This window comes from Podarcis erhardii, assembly GCF_964252035.2.
Source record: "Podarcis erhardii genome assembly, chromosome: 17".
In the NCBI taxonomy this organism is placed as follows: Eukaryota; Metazoa; Chordata; class Lepidosauria; order Squamata; family Lacertidae; genus Podarcis; species Podarcis erhardii.
In genome coordinates this window covers 20,733,582-20,759,389 of record NC_138515.1, presented here as the reverse complement: position 1 = coordinate 20,759,389, position 25,808 = coordinate 20,733,582, and the positions used below count along the sequence as shown (strand labels likewise).

General features: G+C 42.7%; 1 protein-coding gene and 1 long non-coding RNA gene across 2 annotated transcripts; one reads left to right on the top strand and one right to left on the bottom strand.

Moving 5' to 3' along the window:
• Positions 1 to 10,944: 10,944 nt before the first annotated feature.
• Positions 10,945 to 14,775, bottom strand: LOC309332587. Its single transcript, XR_014152210.1, has 3 exons — positions 14,682 to 14,775; positions 12,832 to 13,006; positions 10,945 to 11,120 (listed from the first exon to the last, which is right to left on the bottom strand). It is a non-coding gene; the product is annotated as an uncharacterized lncRNA (long non-coding RNA).
• A 75-nt stretch (positions 14,776 to 14,850) lies between these two features.
• On the top strand, positions 14,851 to 18,889 carry LOC309332393 (tetraspanin-3-like). The gene is made up of 2 exons (XM_081845570.1): positions 14,851 to 14,987; positions 17,623 to 18,889. Exon 2 carries the CDS (start codon positions 17,890 to 17,892, stop codon positions 18,700 to 18,702), a length of 813 nt encoding a protein of 270 aa, XP_081701696.1. The 5' UTR covers positions 14,851 to 14,987; positions 17,623 to 17,889; the 3' UTR covers positions 18,703 to 18,889.
• Positions 18,890 to 25,808: the final 6,919 nt, after the last annotated feature.

Sequence of the window (25,808 nt, the reverse complement as noted above, 5' to 3'; positions counted from 1 at the left end):
TCGTGCAACCACAGCTTCTGAATATGCCTAAAATTGGATCGTGTTCTGGGCTTTTTTCTAGATAACATATTAGTTGTAATAAAACCATGCCTGTTCTTTTAGTAAGAATTCTGTCTGGAAAGCAGAATTTCCCTATTTTTAACTAAAAATGAACTTTTAAAAACCATGGCGTCGGTAACAAATAATGGAGTAAATGGTATAATTGGGCCATTTGAAAAGACTGCTCCTGAAGACATCGCCAGCATGGAGTGATGATGGCTGCAAACGACACTGTCACCTGCTCCCCATGGTTTATTCATCACCAGGGAGAGCGATAAACAGACTTCCCCCAGTTTGCTCCGCAGCGAAGTGTGATTACTTCTGGGTTTTTTTTTATTTAAATATATGAAGTTCATCAATCCTTCCAAGGGAACATTTGCATGCCCCCTTAAAAAGGCAAGTGCAAGGCCAAGCCTGGGGAATTTCAACCAACATATTGAAAAACAAATCAGCCAAATCTCCTGGGTGCTCTGTTGCATCTCAAGTAGGACAGTCCAAGCAGGCAGGCTGGTTTTGAACTGGGACTGTGCTTCTTGCTTGTCTTGATGGAGAGGTGTGTGAATCACATGCCTTTCAGATTGCTTAAAGATCACCTTGATTTGCAGAATTATTTGTAGGCAAATAATTGGCCAGCTGTCTGTCTGTCTGTCTGGCTGATGACAATTCCGCCTCCTCTCACTCCGTTTCTCAGTCATCATAGCTCCCCCTAAGGGTTGCTAAGTCACAATACTGCAGTGACAGTAGAAACCAAAACTCTATGCATAACAATGGCACAAAGCCTTTTGCACTGGGCAAAGGCCCTGTGTTGATAACACTGCTACAATGATTGTTATGAGTGCTTTTTTTCTGGGGGGGGGGGGGAGGTGGGAAAACTAACCATGAAGTTTGTTTGTTTGTTTGTTTGTTTGTTTGTTTGTTTGTTTATTGTGGGCCTGGTCACAGTGCCACACACCCTACCCTGAGCAGTGGCTAAATGTAAGATGTGATTAATAAACTCAAGCAGACGATGATCTGGATTAGAAATGACCACAACTTCATTGATTTATATAGGTGGGTTTTTGGCTCAGACATTGGGTGTATATCCATTCCAGGACCTCAGACAAATAAAATAATTACTATGTAATTTTTTTAAGGTAAGGGACTCAGTTCCCTTGAGTTCCTGCTGGAAAAAACCCCCTTTGATTGTGATGCTTTGTTAAAAAAATAATAATCACAACAGGTAATAAGGTGTGCTTAACGATTTGCTGCTGCTTCTTCTTTGCAAATTGGCTTTGAATGTACCAAAGCATGGAGAATTTTGAGCTTGCCTTCTTTCAGCACCAGTAACAACCAGCTAAAATGTATTTTCCTTTTTCAACTAGATCTAAAGTGGCACTACATATTGCAATATTTTACCACTTTGCATGCTGGGCCCTGCATTAAACATGGATGTTGTTGTTGTTTAGTCGTTTAGTCGTGTCCAACTCTTCATGACCCCATGGACCAGAGCACGCCAGGCACTCCTGTCTTCCACTGCCTCCCACAATTTGGTCAAACTCATGCTGGTAGCTTCGAGAACACCGTACAACCACCTCGTCCTCTGTCGTCCCCTTCTCCTTGTGCCCTCAACCTTTCCCAACATCAGGGTCTTTTCCAGGGAGTCTTCTCTTCTCATGAGAGGTGGCCAAAGTATTGGAGCCTCAGCTTCAGGATCTGTCCTTCCATTGAGCACTCAGGGCTTAAGAATGGATAGGTTTGATCTTCTTGCAATCCATGGGACTCTCAAGAGTCTCCTCCAGCACCATAATTCAAAGGCATCAATTCTTTGGTGATCAGCCTTCTTTATGGTCCAGCTTTCACTTCCATACATCACTACTGGGAAAACCATAGCTTTTACTATACAGACCTTTGTTGGCAATACGGACCTTTGTTAGGAAACAGTTAAATGTCTTTTTCTTTTCTGTTCATTGACCTTAGTCCAGTGACTTCTGTTAATATCTTTTAAAAGCTGTTTCTTCAGAGACATCTAATTTTTCATCGTAAGTAATTGAGCCTGATCTTTGAAATGCTTTTGTTATTCAAAGCAACCTGAATGTATAGCTTGTTGGGAGCTGTATTGCCTCCCTTCTGGAGATGCTCTGCTAGGTGTGCTAACCCTGCCATCGAGATTGCAGCTTTAAATTAAATCTCTGTGGACAACTGATAGAGGCTTTTTGTCCAAATGAAAAGTATGCTTGGAAAAGAGGTGTGACACTCAAAATTTGCTGGAGATTGGAAAAAGAAGTGCCCACAGCAGAGCAATGGCCAATACTTAAGCAGGGGAGTGTCCAGACTGTCACTATTTTTGGAGTGGGATTCAATCACCATTCCAGAAAATTCAAGTTACACAATTACGGCCGATTAGGAGATTGTGCACAACAAACCCACTTCCTCAAAAGAGCAGACTTTTTGCAATAAGGAAAGCATTGGGAAAATGAACCGGAAAGTGTGGGAAAGCGCTTGGTTTGAAACAATGTCATCTAACCTCCCCACAAACAAATCGGAATGAATGCCCATTAAAGAGCCAACGTCATCTAATTTATGTGCAATCAAAGCAGGATAAATGCTCAATAAACCAGTCATCTGGAAGTGGGCCGTTAGAGACTGATTGTGTGTTGGATGAACAAATCATTTTTATTCGTCTCGGCAAGCCATTGCCTTAACAGGAGAACCTTAATATTGTGCCACAAAGAAGGCATTGTCATCAGTTGAAGCACACTGGAGATGTTATTGTTTCACAAGGACTATTATTATTTGATAAAAATTCATTTTTACAATACCGTTTTGAGGCTTTGCCTCTTCTTTTGCTTTATTTTATTACCTTAAAAACCGCTGCGTATCAATTTTAAGGGATACCTTGATCTTGTCTCCTCGCACTTGAAATAGTTACTGTGACTGCATAACTAAACCCACCAAGAATCATAGAATTGTAGAGATGAAAGGGACTCCAAGGGTCTTCTTCTGTGGAAGCAAGCCCTCTTGAATTTAGTGAGACCTACTTTCAAATAAATGCACATAGGATTGCACTGTTTGTGGGTAGAAGGTTAGGTCTGGGTGGGATATCAGTGGCTGCCTTCTAGCAGGTCAAACTATTTGTCTATCTATGCCCAGTATTGTCTAACTGGCAGTGGCTCTCCAGATTCTCAGGCAGAGGTTTTCTGCAACTATTGCTATCTGGGCTTTTTTAACTTGAGACACTAGACAAGAGGTGGTTAACCAGAAGTTCCAGATGTAACCGGATGTAATGTTTCAGATATCATTGGACTCCAACTCTGATCAGCCTCATCCAGTGTGGTCAATAATCCTTCAGCACACCTACACAAGCCCTTAAACCACGTACATGCCCTCCAATATTTCTCTGATGAAAATAGGGACATCCGATTCAAATTATTATTATTATTATTATTATTATTATTATTATTATTATTATTATTATTATTATCCACCTCTGACTGGGTTGCTTCTGCTAGTGCAATTGTTGCACTGGATTTCATCTTTCATAACCACTATTCTTGCCCTTGCTCTAGTGCAAGAGCTCTTGTGCTGGGAGTCAAATGGTATTGAATCTGGGCCTGAGTTTTTGGCAAGAACGTGTACCACTGGGTGCTGCATCTCAGGCAGCAAAAGCTTTTCTGCTAGCCCAAGACTGGCATTTTCTTTATATCACTTTGGAAAATCATTTGTTTTGCCTTTTTCTCCCACTCTGAATTGAGGAAAAAGAGGCTGGGAAATGAAACTGGCTGAAGATGACCCACCCTCTAAACATGAGATGTGCCCCCTTCTCTGACATTTGTTATTTGATCACGCAAAGTGTCAGCATATTGGCTGTTTGGGGGGAAACAAACTTGTTTGCTAAAGTGAAGGATAAGTTCCATTGACAACACAGCTCTCAGCATCAGAGAGAGAGAGATGAAACAAAAGCAATATGGAAATTGATCAATGAAGTGCTTGCTTTGCAGTTAAATCAAGATGAGGGTGGGGGAAGAAGAGAAATGGGTGGGGGGAGCACTCAAAGTTCTTTTCTGTGACAAAACCTTTAAGAAAACTTATGAAGTGGGATTAGTGAAGAAAAGCTGTTAATACTTTTCTTTAAGTATTTCCTTCCAAGCTTTCTTCAGATTCAGCAAGCTCTAGTTGTTGATTTTCTGAGCTGTGTTCTTAGCGCAATTGGGTCATCAAGTTGTTAGGAATAACTGCTCTCTGCAATTACTTTTGCCCTCTTGCTGTTTCCCCTGCTCTCCGTCACCTCTGTTTTCCTTCTCCTCATTTTGAAGAGATTCAACCCCCACCTCCTGATTTAACACAGCACACAAACAACTTTCAAAATATGCAAGCAGTTCCATTAAAATATTAAGACATGGACGATCAGATTTTGTTTCAGGACCCTTAGCTTTTCAACACGCAGTCATTTCTTTTTCTTTTCTTTTTTTCATTTTAGGAAGTAAAATGGTCAGGGAAATAAGCTATTGGGTAACAACACCTTTAAAATGCCACCCATAGATGATGTTCCAGTATGTCTGTCTGATCTTAAAGTTGAGTGAAATTGGTAGGGGCCATTCAAGGGTCCCTACGTCAATTTGAGTTACCTCTTTGAGGTCCTGCTCCATCTATAAGAAGATATAAACACCTCTGAGCTATCCCCCTCCCCTTTGGATTCATCAAAATTCAAAACACACCCTTGGTCTCAAACCTTATGTTATGTTTTATCATGAACAAACTCAGAGTAATTGATTCACACAATGATTTTCTTCCTTATAAAAACACCAACACCATCAGCATATGGATATATTTGCACTGAGTTGAACTAGGCTTCGGGGTGGACTATATTTCAAATTTCAGTGGCACTCTGTGAGAGGCCAAAATTCGGTGCCACCCCCCTCTAGCCTTCCATTCTTCTCAATTTGCTATGTTGAAGCAATGATTCTTTAACATCAACTTCGTTGGACTGGTCATGTTGTGTGGATGCCTGATTATCGTCTTCCAAAGCAACTGCTCTATTCCAAACTTAAAAATGGAAAGCGTAATGCTAGTGGTCAACAAAAGAGCTTTAAAGATTGTCTCAAGGCAATTTTTTTAAAAAATGTAGTATAAACACCAACAATTGGGAAACACTTGCTTGCAAGCGCTCCAATTGGAGAACAGCCTTTACCAAAGGTGTTGTGGGCTTTGAAGACACTCAAAATCAGGACGCAAGGGAGAAACGTGCTAAGAGGAAGGCACGCTTGGCAAATCCACACCGTGATCAACTCCCACCCGGTAACCAATGTCCCCCTGTGGAAGGACGTGTGGATCCAGAATTGGCCTCCACAATCACTTACGGATTCATTGTTAAAACCGTGTTTAGGGAAGACAATCTTACTTGGCTATGAGTGATCGCAGAAGAAGAAGAAGAAGAAGAAGAAGAAGAAGAAGAAGAAGAAGAAGAAGAAGAAGAAGAAATCATAGTTGTGGCACCCTCCTTGGCTCAACATCCAGTGCAGGGGGAACTGGTTTGCTGCCCTAAATCTGCCTCTGCTAGGCTTCTACATGTCACCAAACCTACACTCAATCAATCCCCTTTTGTAAAGTTTTCTAAACATTCAGTAAGCTGATTCTAAACTTATTCACAAGACAAATCAGACATCCTCTAATTCAGTCAAGACTGATCAACATTTAAATAGCAGGGATGAACAAAAGCGGGAAGAGGTGATATGAATTTATAACTAGAGTCCATAGACCCATTTTAGAATTGCTTTATACTTTCTGAAAAGTTTTCTGAAGAGTTTTAGAAATGCTTCAGCTAGCAACAGAGTATAGAAATAAATTGCAAATCTCTCTCACTTGCTCTCTCTCTTTTGATGCTGTTGCATTTGGGGACATTGGGGGTGTGGAGAAAGAATAATGGAATTGCCCATAAACCATTAAAGCACATTTGGCCTCCGAAAAACGAATTCTGACTTTGCTAGCATTTTATTGACAATGATTGTAAGCCAAGAATGGTAGTAAAAATAGATTTTGCAATGTAGGACATATAAAGCACAATATTGATATTATATGAATGCTGTACTTGAAACAAGCATATTTACAGCTGAAAATGGTAAACAAAAGGGCATTGTCAAGTACATAATTCACCTTTCTTCCACTCATATTATTCACACCTTCCTTACAACCTAAGGATCCAGTTGAGGGAAGATGTGAAATTATTAGGCTGGAAGAGGGTAGAATTTTATTCTTGCCATTATCTTGCAGCTGAATACAATTCTTAGTACAAGAGGTAGACAGGGCCTAAACAGACATCTTTTCCACAGTCCACAATCTTCCCTGATTTGCTCTGCCTAGGTACCACAAACAGAAGCATCTTGTCCACTTCTAATTCCTTACCCAAAATGGTGAGCAGCCTAGAAGCCTCTCCAGAGCAAAACAAGAAGTATTGACAATACAGTCATACTTTGGGTTGCGTTCCGCTCTCCTTACAGACTTTCAGCTTATGAATGCAGCAAACACAGAAGTGTTTACTTCCAGGTTCACTGCCTGGGCCTGCGCAGAAACTCTCAATCGCATCATGCACATGCGCAGAAGAGGCGCTCTAGTTGTGGACTTTTCAGTGTGCGAATGGCACACCGAAATGGATTAAGTCTGCAACTAGAGGTACCACTGTAGTGCTGACTTGTTGGGTTATTGTTTTTTGCAGGTGTGGAGAGGTGTTCCTTGAAGTCAGCTCTTGTTAGTACCTGTCAGAGTTTGAACTTTGCACCCAGTGCAACCCACAAGGCTGGACATAGCATTTTACTGATGTGGGGAGGAAGGAAGAGAGAAAGCCAGGAAAGAGACAGGATTCATTTTTCTCTCCCCACTCCAAATATGACAGATTTAAATGCTCTGGAAAGGGAGCACCATCCTCAATAAGGAGGAAATGGATGCTTGGATTTTCCCTAGTGTATAGGTAGCAGTGTTCAGCATTATACTACCATCCCTGCTTTTACAAGAGGCTTGTTCACACATTACACTGAAAACATTTACATGCTGTCTCTACTCATGTACAAATGTTTGCGTGAAAGGGCATACATGATTAGTACAGCTTAACTCCTGTGTACACAGGTGCAAAGAGTTTAATGGCATACCCTCCAATGTTTCTTCAAAGAAAATAGGAATGTCCTTTCGTCATCATCATCATCATCATCATCATCATCATCATACCCCTACCCATCTGACTGAGTTCCTTCAGCCACTCTGGGTGGCTTCCAACATATATAAAAGCATAATACAGTAAAACATCAAGCATTTAAAACCTTCCCTATACAGGGCTTCCTTCAGCTGTTGTCTAAAGGTTGTACAGTGGTACCTCCGGTTGTGAGGGGGATCCGTTGTGGAGCTCCAGTCGGATCCCAAGGAATTCGCAAATGGAGCTGCCGCAACTGCACATCCGCATGGCGCAATTTAGTGCTTCTGTGCATGTGTGCACTGCAAAACCCGGGAAAATACTTACTAAAGGATATGTAACTGGAGGTGAATGTAAGTAGAGGTACCACTCTATAGTTATTTATCTCTTTGTCTTGGGGGTTGCATAATTCCATACCGTTCAACATTTCTTCGATGAAAATAGGGACATTCTAAGGAAATGTGGGACATTCTGGGATCAAACTAGAAACTGGGATGGCTTCCAGGGACTGGAAAATAGGGATTCTTGGCGGGGGGGGGGTCTGTAATGGGGCTTATTTCTAAATCTTCCAGCTTATAATTAGACTTACATGCAGGTAAATCTGCACAAGAAAAGCCTATGTAAGATTGTAGACATGGAAAGCAAGCATCTATCTCTTGCAAATAAAAACACACAGGGTTGGAAGAGAGTCCCATTGTGTTCAATGATAGTTGCTCCAAGTGTGCATAGGATTGCAGTCAAGCAGGGCATTTGTACACATGTCTACTCAAAAGTAAACCTCACCGAGTGAAATTGAACTTATGGTTAGGTAAGTGATCATAACAGTGCCACCTTGATAATTTCATATCCCTCCTAAAATAGCCAGATTTTGCTTAGGCCATGGAAATCAACTGCTGTTGGTCCATCAAACACTTTGCAACCTGACGTTTCCCATTTCAGACAAAAGCAGTTGAGATTTGTCTGCTTTATTGTGCTTAAGAATGAGATCCCTGAACTTGCACAGAGGATTTCGATCCTCATTTCTCATTCATTTCCATGGGAAATAGGGTCCACATCTCTTAGGCGGCTTTACAAATTGAGGAATAAGCCAGTATATTAACAAGGGAAAGCCTTCCTCTGACAGTCTCTCTTTGAGCCCTAAGGCTTGTTCCGCATGCCCCGTTGGAGACTCAAGCTCATTGTCTCCTCTTGAAGCAATGAGGCTGACCCAACTGCTGTTTAAAATCTGGGCAAATAGATTCATACATTGCTGTCTGCTTTCCACCCCCCAAGGCAAAGCTGTATGTCATAATCACAAGCAAAGTACCTTTCCTTCTTCTTTTTTCCCATGTTAAGAGGATAAGTACAGCTTGCTTCAAGTTTTCAGATCATGCTAATTTCTTGCACGAACACATCAAGGCAAAACGCTTCTGCACACAGATATTTTGAAATATTGTCAATCTGGGAAACAGAAATGGTTTCTGAGGTTTACTAAACACACAAACATTCAGGCCAATTCACACTCTATTTTTTCTCACTGTTGCATCTGGGCATCACTCGTTCCTCCACCGCATCTAGCATCCAGCACAAACTCATTGGACTCCTTCAGAAAAAACCTGTTTATTGAACATGGAGGTGAGAATGTATCTGATCTTTATTATTTCATTCTGATTTGTTTGCACAGAGGTTTTATGACAATGAGCATTCATCCTGAATTCTTATTTCTTTTTGCCTGCACAGTGGTTATACAGCTACCCATTCATCCCAGACTTCTCAGTGCTTTTACCATCACTTTCCTAATAGCAAGAAGTCCAAGGGGCTGTTGTTTATTTTTTTAAGTGGATTTGTTTTGCCAGACTGCCAGAGCACTTTACTCTGCTTTAGTTGTGCAAACCTAAATTTCTGGTATGCACCTAACCACTCCTGAAAAATACTGCTATTCTGGAAACAAGCTTTGTGTTTATGGCTAATTTTTCTCTTCCCACTTGGTTTAGAAAAAGCAGTTGGCTGCATTAAACAGACACTTTTAGTCCTTAATTAGAATGGGGTTTGCTCACTGCTGTACCTTGGTCTACCACGTAATAGCAATTATTGAGATGCTAGGTATTTAGCAACATTAAATGTTCCTTGATACAGGAGAGCAATGGCTGGGTTCAGTTGATTTCCAATACAGCCTTGACATTTGAGAGTTTGTTCTAGTGAAAGTGTTTCCCACATGTTTTCTTTTGCTATAATTTTAGGGGGTGCTGTGGGTTAAACCACACAGCCTAGGGCTTGCCAATCAGAAGGTCAGCAGTTCAAATCCCCTCAACGGGGTGAGCTCCTGTTGCTCGGTCCCTGCTCCTGCCAACCTAGCAGTTCAAAAGCACGTCAAAGTGCAAGTAGATAAATAGGTACCACTGTAGCGGAAAGGTAAACAGTGTTTCCGTGCGCTGCTCTGGTTTGCCAGAAGTGGCTTAGTCATGCTGGCCACATGACCCAGAAGCTTTACAACGGCTCCCTCGGCCAGTAAAGTGAGATGAGTGCCACAACCCCAGAGTTGTCTGTGACTGGACCTAACGGTCAGGGGTCCCTTTACCTTTACTTTCTCTATACTCAGGAAACTTAGATGATTTCTAGGACTCCATTTTAATGGCAGGTTCCAGAAGGAGGAGGAGGAGTTTGGATTTGATATCCAGCTTTATCACTACACTAAGGAGTCTCAAAGCAGCTGTTGCAATTGAACAACATCTAGATGGGCCAAGGTTACTGACCCTTGCTTTAACAGATAAATACAGTCGTATCTTGGTTTTCAAACAGCTTAGTTCTCAAACGTTTTGGCTCCCAAGCGATCGAAACCTGGAAGTGAGTGTTCCACTTTGCGAACTATTTTTGGAAGCTGAATGTCCGACAGGGCTTCCACAGCTTCCAATTGGCTGCAGGAGCTTCCTGCAGCCAATCAGAAGCCATGCATTGGTTTTCAAACATTTTGGAAGTCGAACGGACTTCCGGAATGGATTCTGTTTGACTTCCAAGGTACGAATGTACTAAATTCATTGACAACTGCAGCTCACACACTTCTGCTGGGTGGAATTGCATGACTTGTCTCTCCAGAAGGATTAGCTGGCTTTTTGTGGTAAACAGAGTCTCTGCAAAAGGTTTGGTACTGATGAAAGCCCAACTGGCTGTCTTAAATGCTATATTCCTGTCCCATCAAGATGTTGTGACATTTCCTCTTAGTTCTCTGAGGTGGCATCCACGTCTTATGAGATAAGGTTGAAACCAGCTTGATGTCGGTCCAGATGTCAACCTGAATTTCTCTCGCATGCATTTACTAAGGCCAAGTGTGCCACAAATCCAATGTACTTTGTGGTGATGGACCTATCTGACCCTCTTTCTCCCATCAGAACACTTCATTATTAATCTTCAACGGGTACAAAAATAATGCAAAAAAGTGTGCTAGCTATTTTATTAACATGAGGGATTATGCTTTCAGCAATATATCAGAAAGTATTTTATCTAAGCTGTATTAGCGATTACATTTGCATTTGAATTTCAGCCCCCATCATTTCATATGCAGAAACAACCCCAGAGAAAACAGGACAACATTCATCATGTTAGACGGATCTGTCACAGGAAAAGAAACTGTTGAGGCTATTCTAATTTAATTTTCCCCCTTGATTTTTATACCCCCTTATCTATTAGCTCAAGATGGTGCAAAAAAAGACACCCCCAAACAAATACCTAATACATTAAGACGGAACCATAAAAATCTTATGACATAAACAATATGCATCCTTCCAAAATTTATTGACAAGAAAAGCAACCTTCCCCTCTCCCACAGCACTGAGAACACATCCAAAAGGAATGGTGGCATCTTAAAATGCTTCTGAAATGCAGCCAGGGAAGAATGTTGCATGGCTTTAGAGCTTCAACTGAGAAAGTTGATCCATGGACCTTTGAGATTCTAATTTTGCACAAAAAAATGAGTATGGGAGGAAAGAAACCTTAACTGGTTGTAAGGGCTGAATATGCAGGCTTTGTACACCATTTAAAGCACCCCCCCAAAAAAAACCCCCCTCACACTACAAATCCTGTAGTTTGCTAAGGGTGCTGGGAATTGCAGCTCTGTGAATGGTAAACTATAGTTCCCATCGTTCTTTGGTGATGCGTGTGCTTTGAGTGTGTGGTAGATACACGGCCAGAATTAGAATTGACACCAAATGTCACCTAAAGCAATTGTCTGAGGCAAAATTACCTGAAGGAAGTGAAAAGAGTTTGGCTAAGGAAAAGTTACATTTCTTACAATAGGGGGAGTGTCCCAACCATTAGGCAGTGAGAGGCAGTTACCTCAGGCAGCAAAAAGTTAATAACTGAATTTAGTATTATTGTATTTTCAGTTCCTGGGAGAGGTGCTTGTTGGACTTTCTGCCTTAGATGCCCCAATAATGGATACTTCGCAGCTTTACTAAAGGGCAGGAAGAACAGCTTCCTCCTCCATCTTAGGCAGAAAAATGTCTTGGTTCAGCCCTGATTCAACACAGCTTCACTGAATGTGAAATTTGGATGTGAATTCAGTGGTTTCATGACCTTTCTTGGATGAAATACGAAGAATCCTGAGGTAAAGCTCAAGGGAGCTTTATGTATTTGTAAAGTGGAATTCTGAGGCACACTTCAAAGGAGAAACTTCTTAGGGATGTTAAGAGAACTAAAAAACATTTTAAAGTGATGGTGTGTGATGGAGGGGGCAGTATTCACTCATATCTGTAAGGATGTCTCTCAGATATGTGTATAATTTCAAGGTACTGTATATAATTATATCTTCATTGCATCACTCTCTATTTGAATCATAGAATTGTAAGGTTGGAAGGGACCCTGAGGGTCATCTTGGCAGAGACTGCTTTAAATTATTTACCATACATTTCCCCCAAGATTTTGTCCTTAAAATACCTCTTTCACAACAAACAGCCTAATTCAGAGTGGCAAATTTTAGGACCCTCAGTGTCGATGCTTCACTTTCCCCAACCTCTGTGTCCTTTGGAATGCACTGGGGCAGGAACTGTCTCACCCTGTGGATGTATGCACCCATAGCTAACTGAAACGAGAGGCGATGTCAGCTGAGGCCTCTAGGCTTTAATGCCATACAAATATTTACTACATAGCTGCATAACGTACCCTGAGCAGAAAGGTGTTGGGGTAACCGAAGATACACTTTCTTAGCATTGGCAACAGATTCCCAAGTGGAACATAACTGCAATAAACAAGTACTGTGTCGTAGGAGCCAGTGTAGTGTAGTGGTTAAGAGCGGTAGATTCGTAATCTAGGGAACCGGTCTCCGCTCCTCCACATGCAGCTGCTGGGTGACCTTGGGCCAGTCACACTTCTTTGAAGTCTCTCAGCCCCACTCACCTCACAGAGTGTTTGTTGTGGGGGAGGAAGGGAAAGGAGAATGTTAGCCGCTTTGAGACTCCTTAGGGTAGTGATAAAGCGGGAGATCAAATCCAAACTACTACTACTACTACTACTACAACTCCTCCTCCTCCTCTTCTTCTTCTTCTTCTTCTTCTTCTTCTTCTTCTTCTTCTTCTTCTTCTTCTCCAATCGCTCCTACTTTCTGGTACCCAGACTGAGCCCAACATTCCCAATGAAATCCATTTCCTGGATCGAATTGTACAGACCTATAACTGGGTTTTTCCTTGGCCCGGTTCACACCTAATGCTAAGCAGATATGAGGAACATTTTGGCTCTCCAGCTGTTGCTTGCAGAATCAGCCCCAGCAAGTGTGGCCAATGGCCTGTCAGCAACACTTGGAGGCCTGAAGGTTCTCCAGAAGTTCTTTCTTCTCACCCCCTTCTGTGAAAAGCACACATGGAAATAATGAAAACTCAAAAGGGTATTGGGATGGTAAACAGTGGGAGACCGATACGCATTTCCCCAACACCTGCTTTTACAAGGTCCAAAGAGTCAGACTGAACAGAATGAGAAATCACACACTGGGAAATATTGAGACAGACTGCAGCCTTTAGGCCTCTATAATGGCTGAAATTCTCTCGTGCCTATTCAGGGAGAGACAACGGCAAGTGCCCACAGTGGAACAGCCTCGAGGTGCTGCGTTGCTCCTTTCAGGCTTCAAATGCCTTTCAAAGCTTGCAGAATGAGCTAACAATAAAGAGCATTGTAATTCAAATGTTAATATCTCATTAAGTTTTATGAGCAGAGAGGGAAGAGGGAAAATAGAAAAGAAAGCAGCAGCAATGGAGCCTTTTCATGTGGAGTCAACAATAATAATATATATATAAAACATACAGTACACTTGCCAATAGACTTGGAGGTATTTTCGGCATAATTCTGCTGTCACTGGGTCATAGCATCAATGGGAGAAAGCTGAAGGAAGGAGCATTGGGAATTTTCCTTAAAAAAAATCAGCACAGACTTGAGATGGAATGGACTTGCTGATCTACTCAACTGGATCAAGACTTTCATCCTAGCCTGCAAGATGGCCTGGTTCACATATTATGCTAAACCGCAGTGTATTAAACTACAGCTTAGTGTAATGTGTGAACCTTGGCCCTTGCCCAGAGGCTTAACTATGGAATGTAAAAAGAGCCTGCAAGATGAGGTCAATGGCCCCTCTAATCAAGCATCCTCTTTTCACAGTGGCCAACCAGATATCTCTGGGAAGCACACAAGCAGGGCATGAGCTCAACAGCACTTTGCCCACCTGAGAGTCACAACAACTGGTATTTAGAGGCATAGTGCCTCTGGCAGTGGAGACAGAACATAGCCATCATGAATTTGTCTGGTCCTCTTTTAAAGTAATTCAAGTTGGTTTGTTGGTTTAAAGTAATTCAACTTGCGGCCTAGGACCCATGTACCTATGGGACCGCCTCTTTTGGTATGCCCCACGGAGGACCTTGAGGTCCACAAATGACAACACCTTGGAGGTCCCAGGTCGCAAGGTGGTTAGATTGGTCTCAACTAGGGCCAGGGCCTTTTCAGTACTGGCCCCATCTTGGTGGAACGCTCTGTCACAAGAGACTAGGGCCCTGCAGGACTTGACATCTTTCTGCAGGACCTGCAAGACAGAGCTGTTCTGCCTGGCCTTTGGTTTGGACCCAGTCTGACCCTTATGTTTCCCTCCCCTTATGGTTTTGATCTATGGGCTACTATTAAAATGAGGCTGCATTTTAAATTATATTTTAAACTGTATTTTAAATTGTTTTTTTTTTTTAATTGTAATTTTACTGGTGTTAGCTGCCCTGAGCCCAGCTCTGGCCGGGGAGGGTGGAGTATAAATAAAAAAAATATTACTATTATTATCACTGCCTTCTATGGGAGGGAGTTCCATAGTTTAATGATGTGCTGCATAAAGAAGTATTTTCTTTTATCTGCACTGAATCTTCCAACATTCAGCTTCATTGAATGTCCACAAGTTCTAATGTTATTGGGGGGGGGGGACTTTCCTCTATCTGCATTCCCCATGCCAGGCATAAATGTGTATACTTCTGTCTTAACACATCTTATTCACTATTTCTCTAAACTCAAAAGTCCTAAAAGCTGTAACCTTTCCTCGTGGGAAAGTCGCTCCATCCTCTTTATCATTTCCATTGCCTTTTCCTGAATCTATTCCAACACCTCCAGACCAGAACCATACAAAGAATTCCAGATTCAGTCGCATCACAGATTTGTACAATGGCTTTATGACATCAGCAGTTTTATTTTCAATTCATTTCCCAATTATTCCTAGTGTGGAATCTGCCTTTTCCGCAGCCGCTGAACCGTGGGACGACATCACAATCAAGCATCCCACTACGAACCCAAGCTCCCATTCCTGGTCAGTTCAGAAAATGTGGCTCGGCTGTAGTCACTGCCAAACAGTGGCTTTAATGTAAAACAGTAAACAGGAGAGCTTGGAGGGCTGAGGGCTGGTCATGATAGCTATATTGTACCTCCATTGTTGGAAACAGCATCCTTTGATTACCTGTTTCTGGAACTGCAGGTGAAGAAAAGGACTTTTGCACTCAGGTTCTGCTAATGGGGTTCCTACAGGCATTTAGCTAGCCCTCGTGAGAACAGGATGCTCAACTAGATGAGCCTTTGGCCTGATCCAGGAAGGCTCCTAAAATCTGTCAATTAATGCTAAATCTCTTACAGAGGAAAAACATTGAAGCAGCACAGCACAAGGCCAGCCACTACAGAAAGATGAGATATATTTAAAAAATCTAGTGATTTTACTTGCTATTGTCAAAACTATTGGGCGTCAGAAAAAGAGAAAGAAATGCATTATCTATCAGCCAGGTGTTTGACAGCCTACTGTGTCTGTCCTCGCAGGCTGCAGAGCTGCCAACTTTTCAGCCATTTATTGTCATTCCGCTTTTAACTGCTGCTTGATGAACAGATATCTGTAGATGAGAAAGTTTAGCCCTGTGCTTTGAAAAGCTTTGCCTGCTGATTTCTGCACAACAAACTCCTGTTACAAGCAAAAGAACTGGCTAAGAAGATTCCTTTTCCTGATCAGTTGGCAATCTTACCAGTCAGGATTAAAACGGGAGGTTTATCGAACACCCGTTGCTCTAATTTCACCTTGGTGGATCACAAACACTGCAGCTAGCCAAAGCTGCAAATGTGAGGATTCCACCAAAAAGTTGCTTCACAGGTCTGGCCCTCATTCTGCAATTACTTGCACATCTGCTAGAAATCAGCATTGAGGTTAGGGCAGGAGGAGGGACCAACTGTGGCTTTGTATGTGGAAGGCTCCAGCTCCAATGAACCTGGCAACTCCAGTTTGAAAGGAGCAGGGAGCAGATATGGGGAATGTGTCATGCAGTGGTAAATCAATCAAAGCAGAGTCTTCATAAACAGAATGAGACTGAAGAAAATAAAGTTGTTCATAAACAGCATAGTTAAAGAGCATACACAGAGTGCTCATAGCAGCTATCTGACTCTTCACAGAGGCACAGTCTTGGTTACTGATTTACTAGAGTCCTGGAGCCACTCTTGTCTGCAACAACACAACACAACACACACACTGGCTGAGACACACAGAGAGACATTGACTACTTTTATAGGGAGAATGAGTCATCGCTCAAGATGAGTTGCGAGTCACAGTGACTTAGCAGTTTGCTGTTAGCAGTTAGCAGGCTTGAATGATTGCGTAGTCCTTGTAGTCCTTACTGCTTCTGCTCTCAAGAACCTTTGTATCATGACTGAAAGAGCCTCCTTTCCAGAAGAACCCAGAGAACCACTGTCAGTCAGAGTAGACGCTAGATAACCAAATAGCCTAGCCTGGTAGAAGGTAGCTGTGGCAATGTTCAGGGTGGCAGGAGAGGATATATTGTTTATTAATATCCTTCCTAACGTGCTATCAAGTTCCTTTACTTAGCAGAGTGCATTTCTCTTTATACAGCAGAAAACTAGTTGCAAACTCGTGTGAGTTTCTTAAGACAATACGCAATTCAATCTGGTTTGTCCAGATTGAAATGTGTTCTGATATTTTCCTGGTAAGACCCCTTGAATCCCTCCTAAAAGAATAAAGACACCACAGTCTTATTCATAAAGCAATAAAAAGAAAGTTTACTCATGATCAGGCAGAGCACAGTGTGATCCCTTAAGGCAGGCTTAAGGCTTAAAGCTACAAGCATATACAAACAGGTTTACCCCATATGTGGGTTGACCTAGTGACTGAAGTTAGCAGTCTGGGAAGTTCACAGGCTGAAAGGAAGATGGAAAAGAGAGAGAGTGGTAGCATGCCTTGGCCTTTTACCAGGTCTGGAAAGGTCACACCCACCCACTAGTCACATGCAAGGAAGGGTGCTCCAGGCCAGGAGGAACAGGAAGTTTTGACTGGCTGGACCAAACATTCCCTTGCATGTCCACTCTAGGAAAACAAGGAATGTTGTACTTGACTGCTCTCAGTGGATTCCATCCTACAGTAGCTACTTCCAACCTTCTGCCCACCAAGAGCACAATCCTACGTGCATCTATTTGAAAGGAGGTCTCATTGAATTCAAGAACTCTTGCTTCCAAGTAAGTGGGTTTAGGAACACAGTCACAGTAGGGTGGGGAATGGAGAGCAAAGATTAAGGTTATCCCTTAAAATTGGCAGGCGGCGGATTTTAAGACCAAAGAAAAGGAAACAAAAGAAGAGGCAAAGCCTCAAAATAGCATTGGAAAAATGTTCTTTTAAAAAAATCAAATCAAATCAAATAACTGTCCTTGTAAAACAATAGCACGCCCAGCATGTTTCAGCTGACAACAATAGCTTCTTCGTGGTACAAGATGAAAGGTTCTCCTGTCAAGGCAACAGCTTGCTGAGACAAATGAAAAGGATTTGTTCACACAACACACAATCAACCTCCAAAAGCACACTTCCAGATGACCTGTTTATTATGCATTTTATCCTGCTTTGATTGCAGGGAGATTACTTAGTGTTGGCTACGTAAAGAGCATTCATTCTGATTTATCTGCAGGGAGGTGAGATGACCCTGGTTCTTGCGGAAGCCAAATAATCTGGCCTGACATGAGAAAACTCCTGATGCCTATTTAAATTTGCACTGGACCGTATATTTTTCCAGAATGAGGGCCATGCAGAGCTATCAGCACTAGGGCTTGCTGCTTGCTAATTAACCAGGGATTTGGAATAGGCCCTCCATATCACCTGCACAGAAATATGGAGAGACCTCCACAGAATGTGAGACTGAGATTTTGAGTGGCTATAGCGAAGATTCCTTCCAAAAATGAAGCGGGTACAGCTTAATCCCAGCTTTAACCCTTCCTTAATGTGCATAACAGAGTCCTGGAGCAGAGCCTTAGCTAAAGTTGTGCTGACGCTCCTTGGCTTCCTTCTCTGGGGAGCTGCTGTGGCTTTAGTCCTTGGTGGTGCGTTTGTAATCCTCACCTACAGAAGCTACGGAGTCTTCTTTCAGAACAGATTCTTCCTTGTGCCAGGCTGGCTGGCCATCATGGCTGCTCTTCTGCTGGTCCCCACCGGTGCTTTGGCTATATGCGCCTCAGTTAAGAACTCTCGCCTTCACCAGGGGACTTTGATGTACTTTCTGTTGGTCCTTCTCTGCCTAGAGGCGTCTTCAACCGTCATGACCCACGTCTACTGTGTCAAAGCAGGCCATCAACTGAAAAACAGCATGGACCACTTCTTTCACCAATACAACAGAACTGCTTCACATCACCGTAGCAACAGGGCTGTTGATGCAATCCATAAGCAGCTGAAGTGCTGCGGAATCGACAACTACACTGACTGGACGGCAGTGCTGCCAACTCGTCTCCAAGCTGGGCATGTCTTTGCCCCCGAAAGCTGTTGCAAAGAGGCTTATTTGGACTGCAAGGGTGACGTAAGCCAGCCGGAGAAGCTGTTTAAGGAAGGCTGTCTTCAGAAACTGGAAGGGAGGCTGCATTTTGTTATGGGATATATGGCTTGGTGTTGTATGGTGGTGGTTTGGTTGGAGATGCTGGCTGCTCTTAGCAATGGAATACTTATGAAGGAACAGCCATTCCAAGACTTCCAAATTCTTGATTCTGCTGCTTTCTCATAGGCAACAAAACTAGTCCCTTTCCATCTTACCTGAAGTTATTGTGCACTGCTCTCAAAGCTTGAGATGGCCTTTGTAAAACTATGGGAAATATGAGACTAAAAACCCTTCTTGGAATATAGATGCCAGATCTTCTCTCTCTCTCTCTCTCTCTGACTAATACCAAATAAATGAATGCATCTGAAAACTTTGGACGGTGGGCAATTTTTCTAGCATTGCATGTGTGACGGTGAATCCTTTGATACTGATTGCCTTTGATACTGATTGTACAGTTGCAAACTCTTCCCCTGCTCTGGAAGTAAAGCTGTCTGAATGTTGGCAGTCCAACTTTAACGAGGGAAAGAAAAAAATTCTGTCGGTCATTAAACCTCACACAGACCAAGGTCTGGAAAGAGGTCCCATCAGGTAGAGAAACTTAAGAGAAGAAGGTCTGCAGTGGAGTGCTGAGTAGGTACATAAAAGAAAGATTAAGTGAAGGAAAGGGAATTATGCTAGAAAGGGCACTGTAGAAAGGAAAGATGAGAAAAGAATGAAAGGGGTCTGACAAGGGTGGTTTGGAGGGCTCAGGGCTGCAGGCCTGGGAGTTTAGTATTCCTAGATATATGACTGCTGCGCCTTTAAGAGTTGTCAGGCTTTGGAGAAATGGCTTCCGCCCCCACTTTGGCTGTGCATCAGCAGAACAAAGCAATTAGAGTCCCTTACCATTTTAAGAGTGTTTAATGATCACAGCAAAAGAACACAGCAGCCATTCTTGGAGCGAAGGTGCTCCCAATTAAGTTTTCCACCTCCTTCCCAGAGTCATCATCACTTCCCCTTCTTGCAACCTGATCTCGCAACCACTGAGTCTTCTGCGTAGCAACCTTATCAGCTCTCCTTGCCTTGGGAGAGAGAGGCTGGACACTCTCAAGTGAAGGAGAGTCAGTTATCTCTCTCTGTTCCTGTTCTGCTGCTTCTAGCTGTTTCCCACTCAGCTCTGCCCAGCTATTGTTTTCAGAACTATGTCCCTCTGCAAACCAGTTCTCTAAATCTATGCTGCTCCACTGTTCCTGAGTAGCTTCAGCATCCTGGCCAGGACCAGGAAGAAGGGGAGGTTCCCACCATTCCTCTTCAGAGCTGTAATCCTTGTCTGGTCTCTGACAGTTGTGCTGAAAGATGTGGAATGCAGTCAGTGCAGTCAAACCAAGTATTCATGTTTGCTAGATAGGCACATGATGGGACTTGAAGCTCACAGAAATTACCTGTAAGTTTGCTAGACAGAAACCTGTGAGAGACACTCCCACTGGGCCCTGACAGCAGTGTCAGGTATTGTCCTACCTGCCTGGGCCCATCCTCTCTGTCTTCTCTACCTCTTCATCTATTCACCAAGTAAACAATGTGAGGACATCTGAGTCTGAGCTACATGCTCAGATACCAGCTTAAGCGAGACTAAAGTATGTCTTTGTAACTGAATTACTATTTTAAGTCTGCCTGAACAAAGCTGCTGCTGCACCTGTTACTCTTCAACAAGTATTCGGAGTGAGTAAATTGTTATTTTCACCTTTTGCAAGGCTGGTTGTGTGGTGGTTGTTTCAAGGGGGAGAAGAGGAGAAACCAGCAGGAGAATCCATTCTGCATCAAAGCATCCTGGATTCCTTAAATTCAAAGGTTAAAACTAGCCTATCTAAGCTAGGTTACTATCTTATAAATATATCCCAACGAAAGGTCATTCTTTTCAGTAGTGGCTTCTGTTGTTTCCTGGCAATCCTGAGGGCAAAGAAGCAGCTGGGGGTGGGAAGGAGACTGGATTTTATAAATTGATTGGAACTAACCGGGCAGTGCTTGGGCTGCAGGCCTCTGGTTAATGTTTATTTCAACATTTGCAAAACTAAAGCTACTGAGTGTGAAGTAGATGGAAGAAAGGGGTGCTTTTCTTGTGTGTTTAAAACTGCCCAATTTTCCCAATTTTCGCATCCAGGATGGCAACCCTTCTATAAATATTATTTCATTGATGCATAACCTTGTTCCTGAAGGTCTCAGGGTGCAAACCTAATCCCTTACCAGCAGCAATAGGACTTGGTGGTATGGCACAGTGCCAGTGCCAAGGAGATAAGTAACTATACAACTTTTAGAAGACATCTGAAGGCAGCTTCCCTGTACAGGGAAGCTTTTAAATCTGTAATGTTTTATTATGTTTTTATATATGTCAGAAGCTGCCCAGGGTGGCTGGGTTAACCAAGTCAGATGGGTGAAGTATAAATAATAAGGTGGTTGTTGTTGAATAGGACGTTCCTATTCTCATCAGAGAAATGTTGGAGGGTAGGAATTAGGTCAAGGCCTGCATAAAATTAGGCCTTCGTACTTGTGCTGCCCACCTGTGTGGACAGCAGGGATGGGGAAGCCATGACCTTCCAGATGTTGATGGACAACAATTCCCATCATTCTTAGTCATTGGTCTTCTGCCTGGGGATGATGGGAGTTGAAGTCCAGCAAAATCTGGAGAGAGCCACAGGGTCTCCATCCTTGTCCTAGACACTAATCTGAAAGGGAAACCAAGGAAGAGAAGTAGGTACCATTCACCTGTCTCCTGTCCCTGGTAAATAGGGACAGTTTGAGTGTATGCATGTAGCTCATTTAATGTATTACTAAAATACTGGGTTGTTGGTTTTTTTAATTAAAAGGACTTTGTGTGGGTGGCAACCAATCACATGAGTGCCTAGAGAGAAGTGTTCACTTCTATGAGATTTTTCATCTACTGCTTGATCTTTTAAAGCATGCCAAACAGTGTCTCCCCCAATGACAGCAACCAACAGCTGTAGCATTGCAGCCAGTCTGCCTTATTCTCTTATTACATTTGAAAGTCTGTTAATTTCTTATCAAGGCTTATGTGCCACCTTCCAGGAAGATTAGCCAGAATTCTGCTTTCTGTACTGCTAAATTTATGAAGTTTGTGTATCTACGTTAATTAAAGGGACTTTGATGCTTTCGTTGGGGGGAAATGTACTCTAATCATTTCTTGCTCAAAACCACATGCACACACACAAATCTTTTGAAAATTGAGAAGAAGCCAGGCAGCTAGCAAAACAATGCTCTAATCTGGCCCTCCAGGGTTACAATTGAACTCTTATTGTTTCCCCTCCTAAAAACCGCTAAGTAGATGTAAACATGCAACCCAAACCACAGCTTTTCATTAAAATGTTTTTCTTCACTTGTGCTCTTGCTAGAGTGAAAGCGAGTGGCAATGCTTCCTGCTCTTAGGCAGCTCATTTACAGAAGCAAGAAACTGAATGAGAGCAGAAGTATTGCCCCATCTTTTCCAGAATCAAGCTGAAGAAGGACCATGGCTCAGTAGTAGAACATCTCTTTTGCATGTAAAAGGTTCCATGTTCAATCCCTGGCATCTTTAGGCTGGAAAACTCCTGCGTGAAAACCTTTTAGAGTCCCTCTCAGCAGTAGCATAGCGTGGGTTGCCAGGGCCTGGGGCAAGACATATATTCTCAGCACCGCCTGCTGGTAGGTTGACCTATTAACCTCACAGAGTTACAGTTCCCAGAATTCCCTGGGAAGAGGGAATGACTGGTAAACCACTCAGGGTATTTTAGCTTCGGGGGGGGGGGCAGGGGTCTCCTAACAACTTTCAGCACCTTTAGGAAACTACAGCTCCCATAATATTTGTGGGAAGCCATGATGGCTTAAAGTGGTATTGCAAGGCTTTAAATGTACATAGACCGAAACAAATTTTATATCATTTTCCATTACAGGTTGTTCATGCACCTAATATTTTACTGGATTGGATAAAGGCCTCAACTTGACCCATTTTAAGATTATTCATCTGAAAGACTGAGGAATGTAGAACATTCAAAACCAGAATACCTATTTTGCATTCTCCCTCACCTAAGCTGACAGCTCATTGGCAGCTAAACAAGAAAGTCAGTTGCCAGGAATCAGTAGTCTTCCAACCACCATTAATTGTCTTTGGCCGACAAGAAGGAGTGTGTTCATTAATACTCGATTTGGGGAAATAATAAAACGAAAACGAAAGATGAAGCTCTGTCTATGAAGAGTGACGGTGAAAAATGACTGCTATTCTGGAACTATATCTTAATGGCTTCAGCAGCCACTGTCCCCCCTTTGTGCAAATTTTAAAGCCATTATTATCCTCCGCCCTAATCAGGGAATCAAAATGTTCTCCCAGCAATTGATGGCCCTAAATCAGTACTTATTCCTCTGGAATGAATTTATTCAGCATGATGTATTTCTATTGCCGTGTGTTTCCATTGCGGATGTGCATAATAAAAACAGCAGGCTCTGTCGCTGAGAGGCTGGGCTGCCAGCATCCCAGGGATAGAAGTGAGCAAAGCAGCTCTCTCATAAGGACCTAGCACCATTTTGCCATCCCCTCTGATGCACTGCTGCTGCTCTCCTGGCCATGCTGTAAGGTCATAGGCTGGCTCAAAGGAGCATATCCTCCAGCATTCCTCAGATGAAAATAGGGACATGCCTCACTCCTTCCCCGAACCTCCTAGACCCCACATTTCCACACAAACACCCCCCAAGCAGTGGGGCCTTCTCGGTGGTGGTGCCCGCTCTGTGGAACGCCCACCCATCAGATGTCAAGGAAATAAACAACTATTTGACTGTTAGAAGACATCTGAAGACAGCCCTGTTTAGGGAAGTTTTTAATGTTTGATATTTTATTGTGTTTTTAATATTCTGTTGGCAGCCACCCAGAGTGGCTGGGGAAACCCAGTGAGATGGGTGGGGTACAAATTATCATCATCATTGTATTTTTCCATCTATAAGATGCCCCACCCCCTATTTGGGGGGACTCCAGTTTAAGAAAATGGTGGGAGATGGCCCCCGTGTAGAAGACGCCCCCAAATTTTGGACATTATTTTTAGGAGAAAACCCTAGTCTTATACACAGGAAAATACAGTAAATATTGTTGGGGGCTTTAAATCAAGACTCCTTGCACTCCACTCCATTCTGCTCCCCCTTGCTTTCCACCCAGGGCAGCCCTGCCTTCTGCCTACCCATCAGAACTGGCACATCACAAGGGGCTGGGCCTCGGTGGTGGCAGTCTCTCCTTCTCCTCACCCACTCTCCAGGAGGCCATCTGCAATGTCTAGGCAACACGATGACCATGTACATATGCAATAGACAATCTTTTATAGAATTCCTTCAAACCATAACAAGTCCAAAATGAAATCTTTAGTCTCAAAGTCTCTGAAACTCTTTAAATGAAGTGACGTACCAGACTTTGTACGATGACAGACAAGCTGTGAAGCTGTATGTATTCAGCAAATATGTCCAACACTGAACAGTGATTCTGGATATAGACTACTGTTCATAGAATTCTTCGTCAGTGTGGTAGGAGGATATAGAATTGCTTCATAAACTGAAAATAAGGGAGGAGGCCGGCAGCAGCAGCCATGGAGTGGCCATGGACAGGCAACGGGATGCTCCTTAGCAGCCACTTGGGACAAGCACTACCCGTTAACCTTCACGGCTGAGTGGAGATTTTAACCTCCCAGGTTTAATGTTCTAACCACTACACCACACTGTGTTGTCCTATTTATCCTTGCAATAGCCCTAGCTTAGCTGGGCTACTTAGTGGAGATGGAAGAGAATTTGTCTCATCTGCATTTTTAAGCAAACCGATCTAATTTGCACCTGCTGTACATGGTACCGACTGTAATCATCCCGATTTTGCACTTCTCTGGATTTTGATATATATTTCGTGGCTAAAAAGAGTGTGTGTGTATCAAAATGCCTTAAAAACTCATATCAGGATAATATATGTTCAGAAATACATTCATTGAAATGAAATACATATTTTAAAATGTATTTTGTGATAGAATGCAATTTAAATCTTTGTACAGATTTAGATAAAAAATAAAATCATAATAATCATGGCTTAAAATTGAAATGTGACAAAATGGAATTATGACTAAACACAAGTAAAAATTGGTATGAACCAGAATTAGACTGAACTGTCCATCCCTATTTGTCACCTGCAGTGTTTCCTGGCTATGTAAGAATTCAACCCCAATACTGAGTCCACTGGTTAGCTTTTGTTGTTGTTTAGTCGTTTAGTTGTGTCCGACTCTTCGTGACCCCATGGACCAGAGCACGCCAGGCACTCCTGTCTTTCACTGCCTCCCGCAGTTTGGTCAAACTCATGCTGGTAGCTTTGAGAACACTGTCCAACCATCTCACCCTCTGTCGTCCCCTTCTCCTTGAGCCCTCCATCTTTCCCATCATCGGGGTCTTTTCCAAGGAATCTTCTCTTCTCATGAGGTAGCCAAAGTATTGGAGCCTCAGCTTCACGATCTGTCCTTCCAGTGAGCACTCAGGGCTGATTTCCTTCAGAATGGATAGGTTTGATCTTCCTGCAGTCCATGGGACTCTCAAGAGTCTCCTCCAGCACCATAATTCAAAAGCATCAATTCTTCGGTGATCAGCCTTCTTTATGGTCCAGCTCTCACTTCCATACATAACTACTGGGCAAACCATGGCTTTAACTATATGGACCTTTGTCGGTAAGTTGATGTCTCTGCTTTTTAAGATGCTGTCTAGGTTTGTCATTGCCTTTCTCCCAAGAAGCAGGTGTCTTTTAATTTCGTGACTGCTGTCACCATCTGCAGTGATCATGGAGCCCAAGTAAGTAAACTCTCTCACTGCCTCCATTTCTTCCCCTTCTATTTGCCAGGAGGTGATGCGACCAGTGGCCATGATCTTCGTTTTTTTTTGATGTTGAGCTTCAGACCATATTTTGCGCTCTCCTCTTTTACCCTCATTAAAAGGTTCTTTAATTCCTCCTCACTTTCTGCCATCAAGGTTGTGTCATCTGCATATCTGAGGTTGTTGATATTTCTTCCGGCGATCTTAATTCCTGGTTAGCTAACATGACCCAAATGAGGCTTTATATACCCCCTCTTCTAATGCAGAGCAGAAAAATGTGTGTAATTTATAACAGATGATCAGCGAAGCAAATAGACACTATTCATATCTAAAATTTTGAAATTAATCTTAACACGTTCCACTTGAATGGATCCATAAAGACTTATTTGTGTATGAAGCTATATGTGAGTGTGAATAAAAAGAATCCATTGGTAAAAGTTATTAGACTT

What these genes read in the sequence shown, in the direction of transcription:
- LOC309332393 (XM_081845570.1), top strand. Translation starts at nt 17,890, where the DNA reads ATGAAGCGGGTACAGCTTAATCCCAGCTTTAACCCTTCCTTAATGTGC.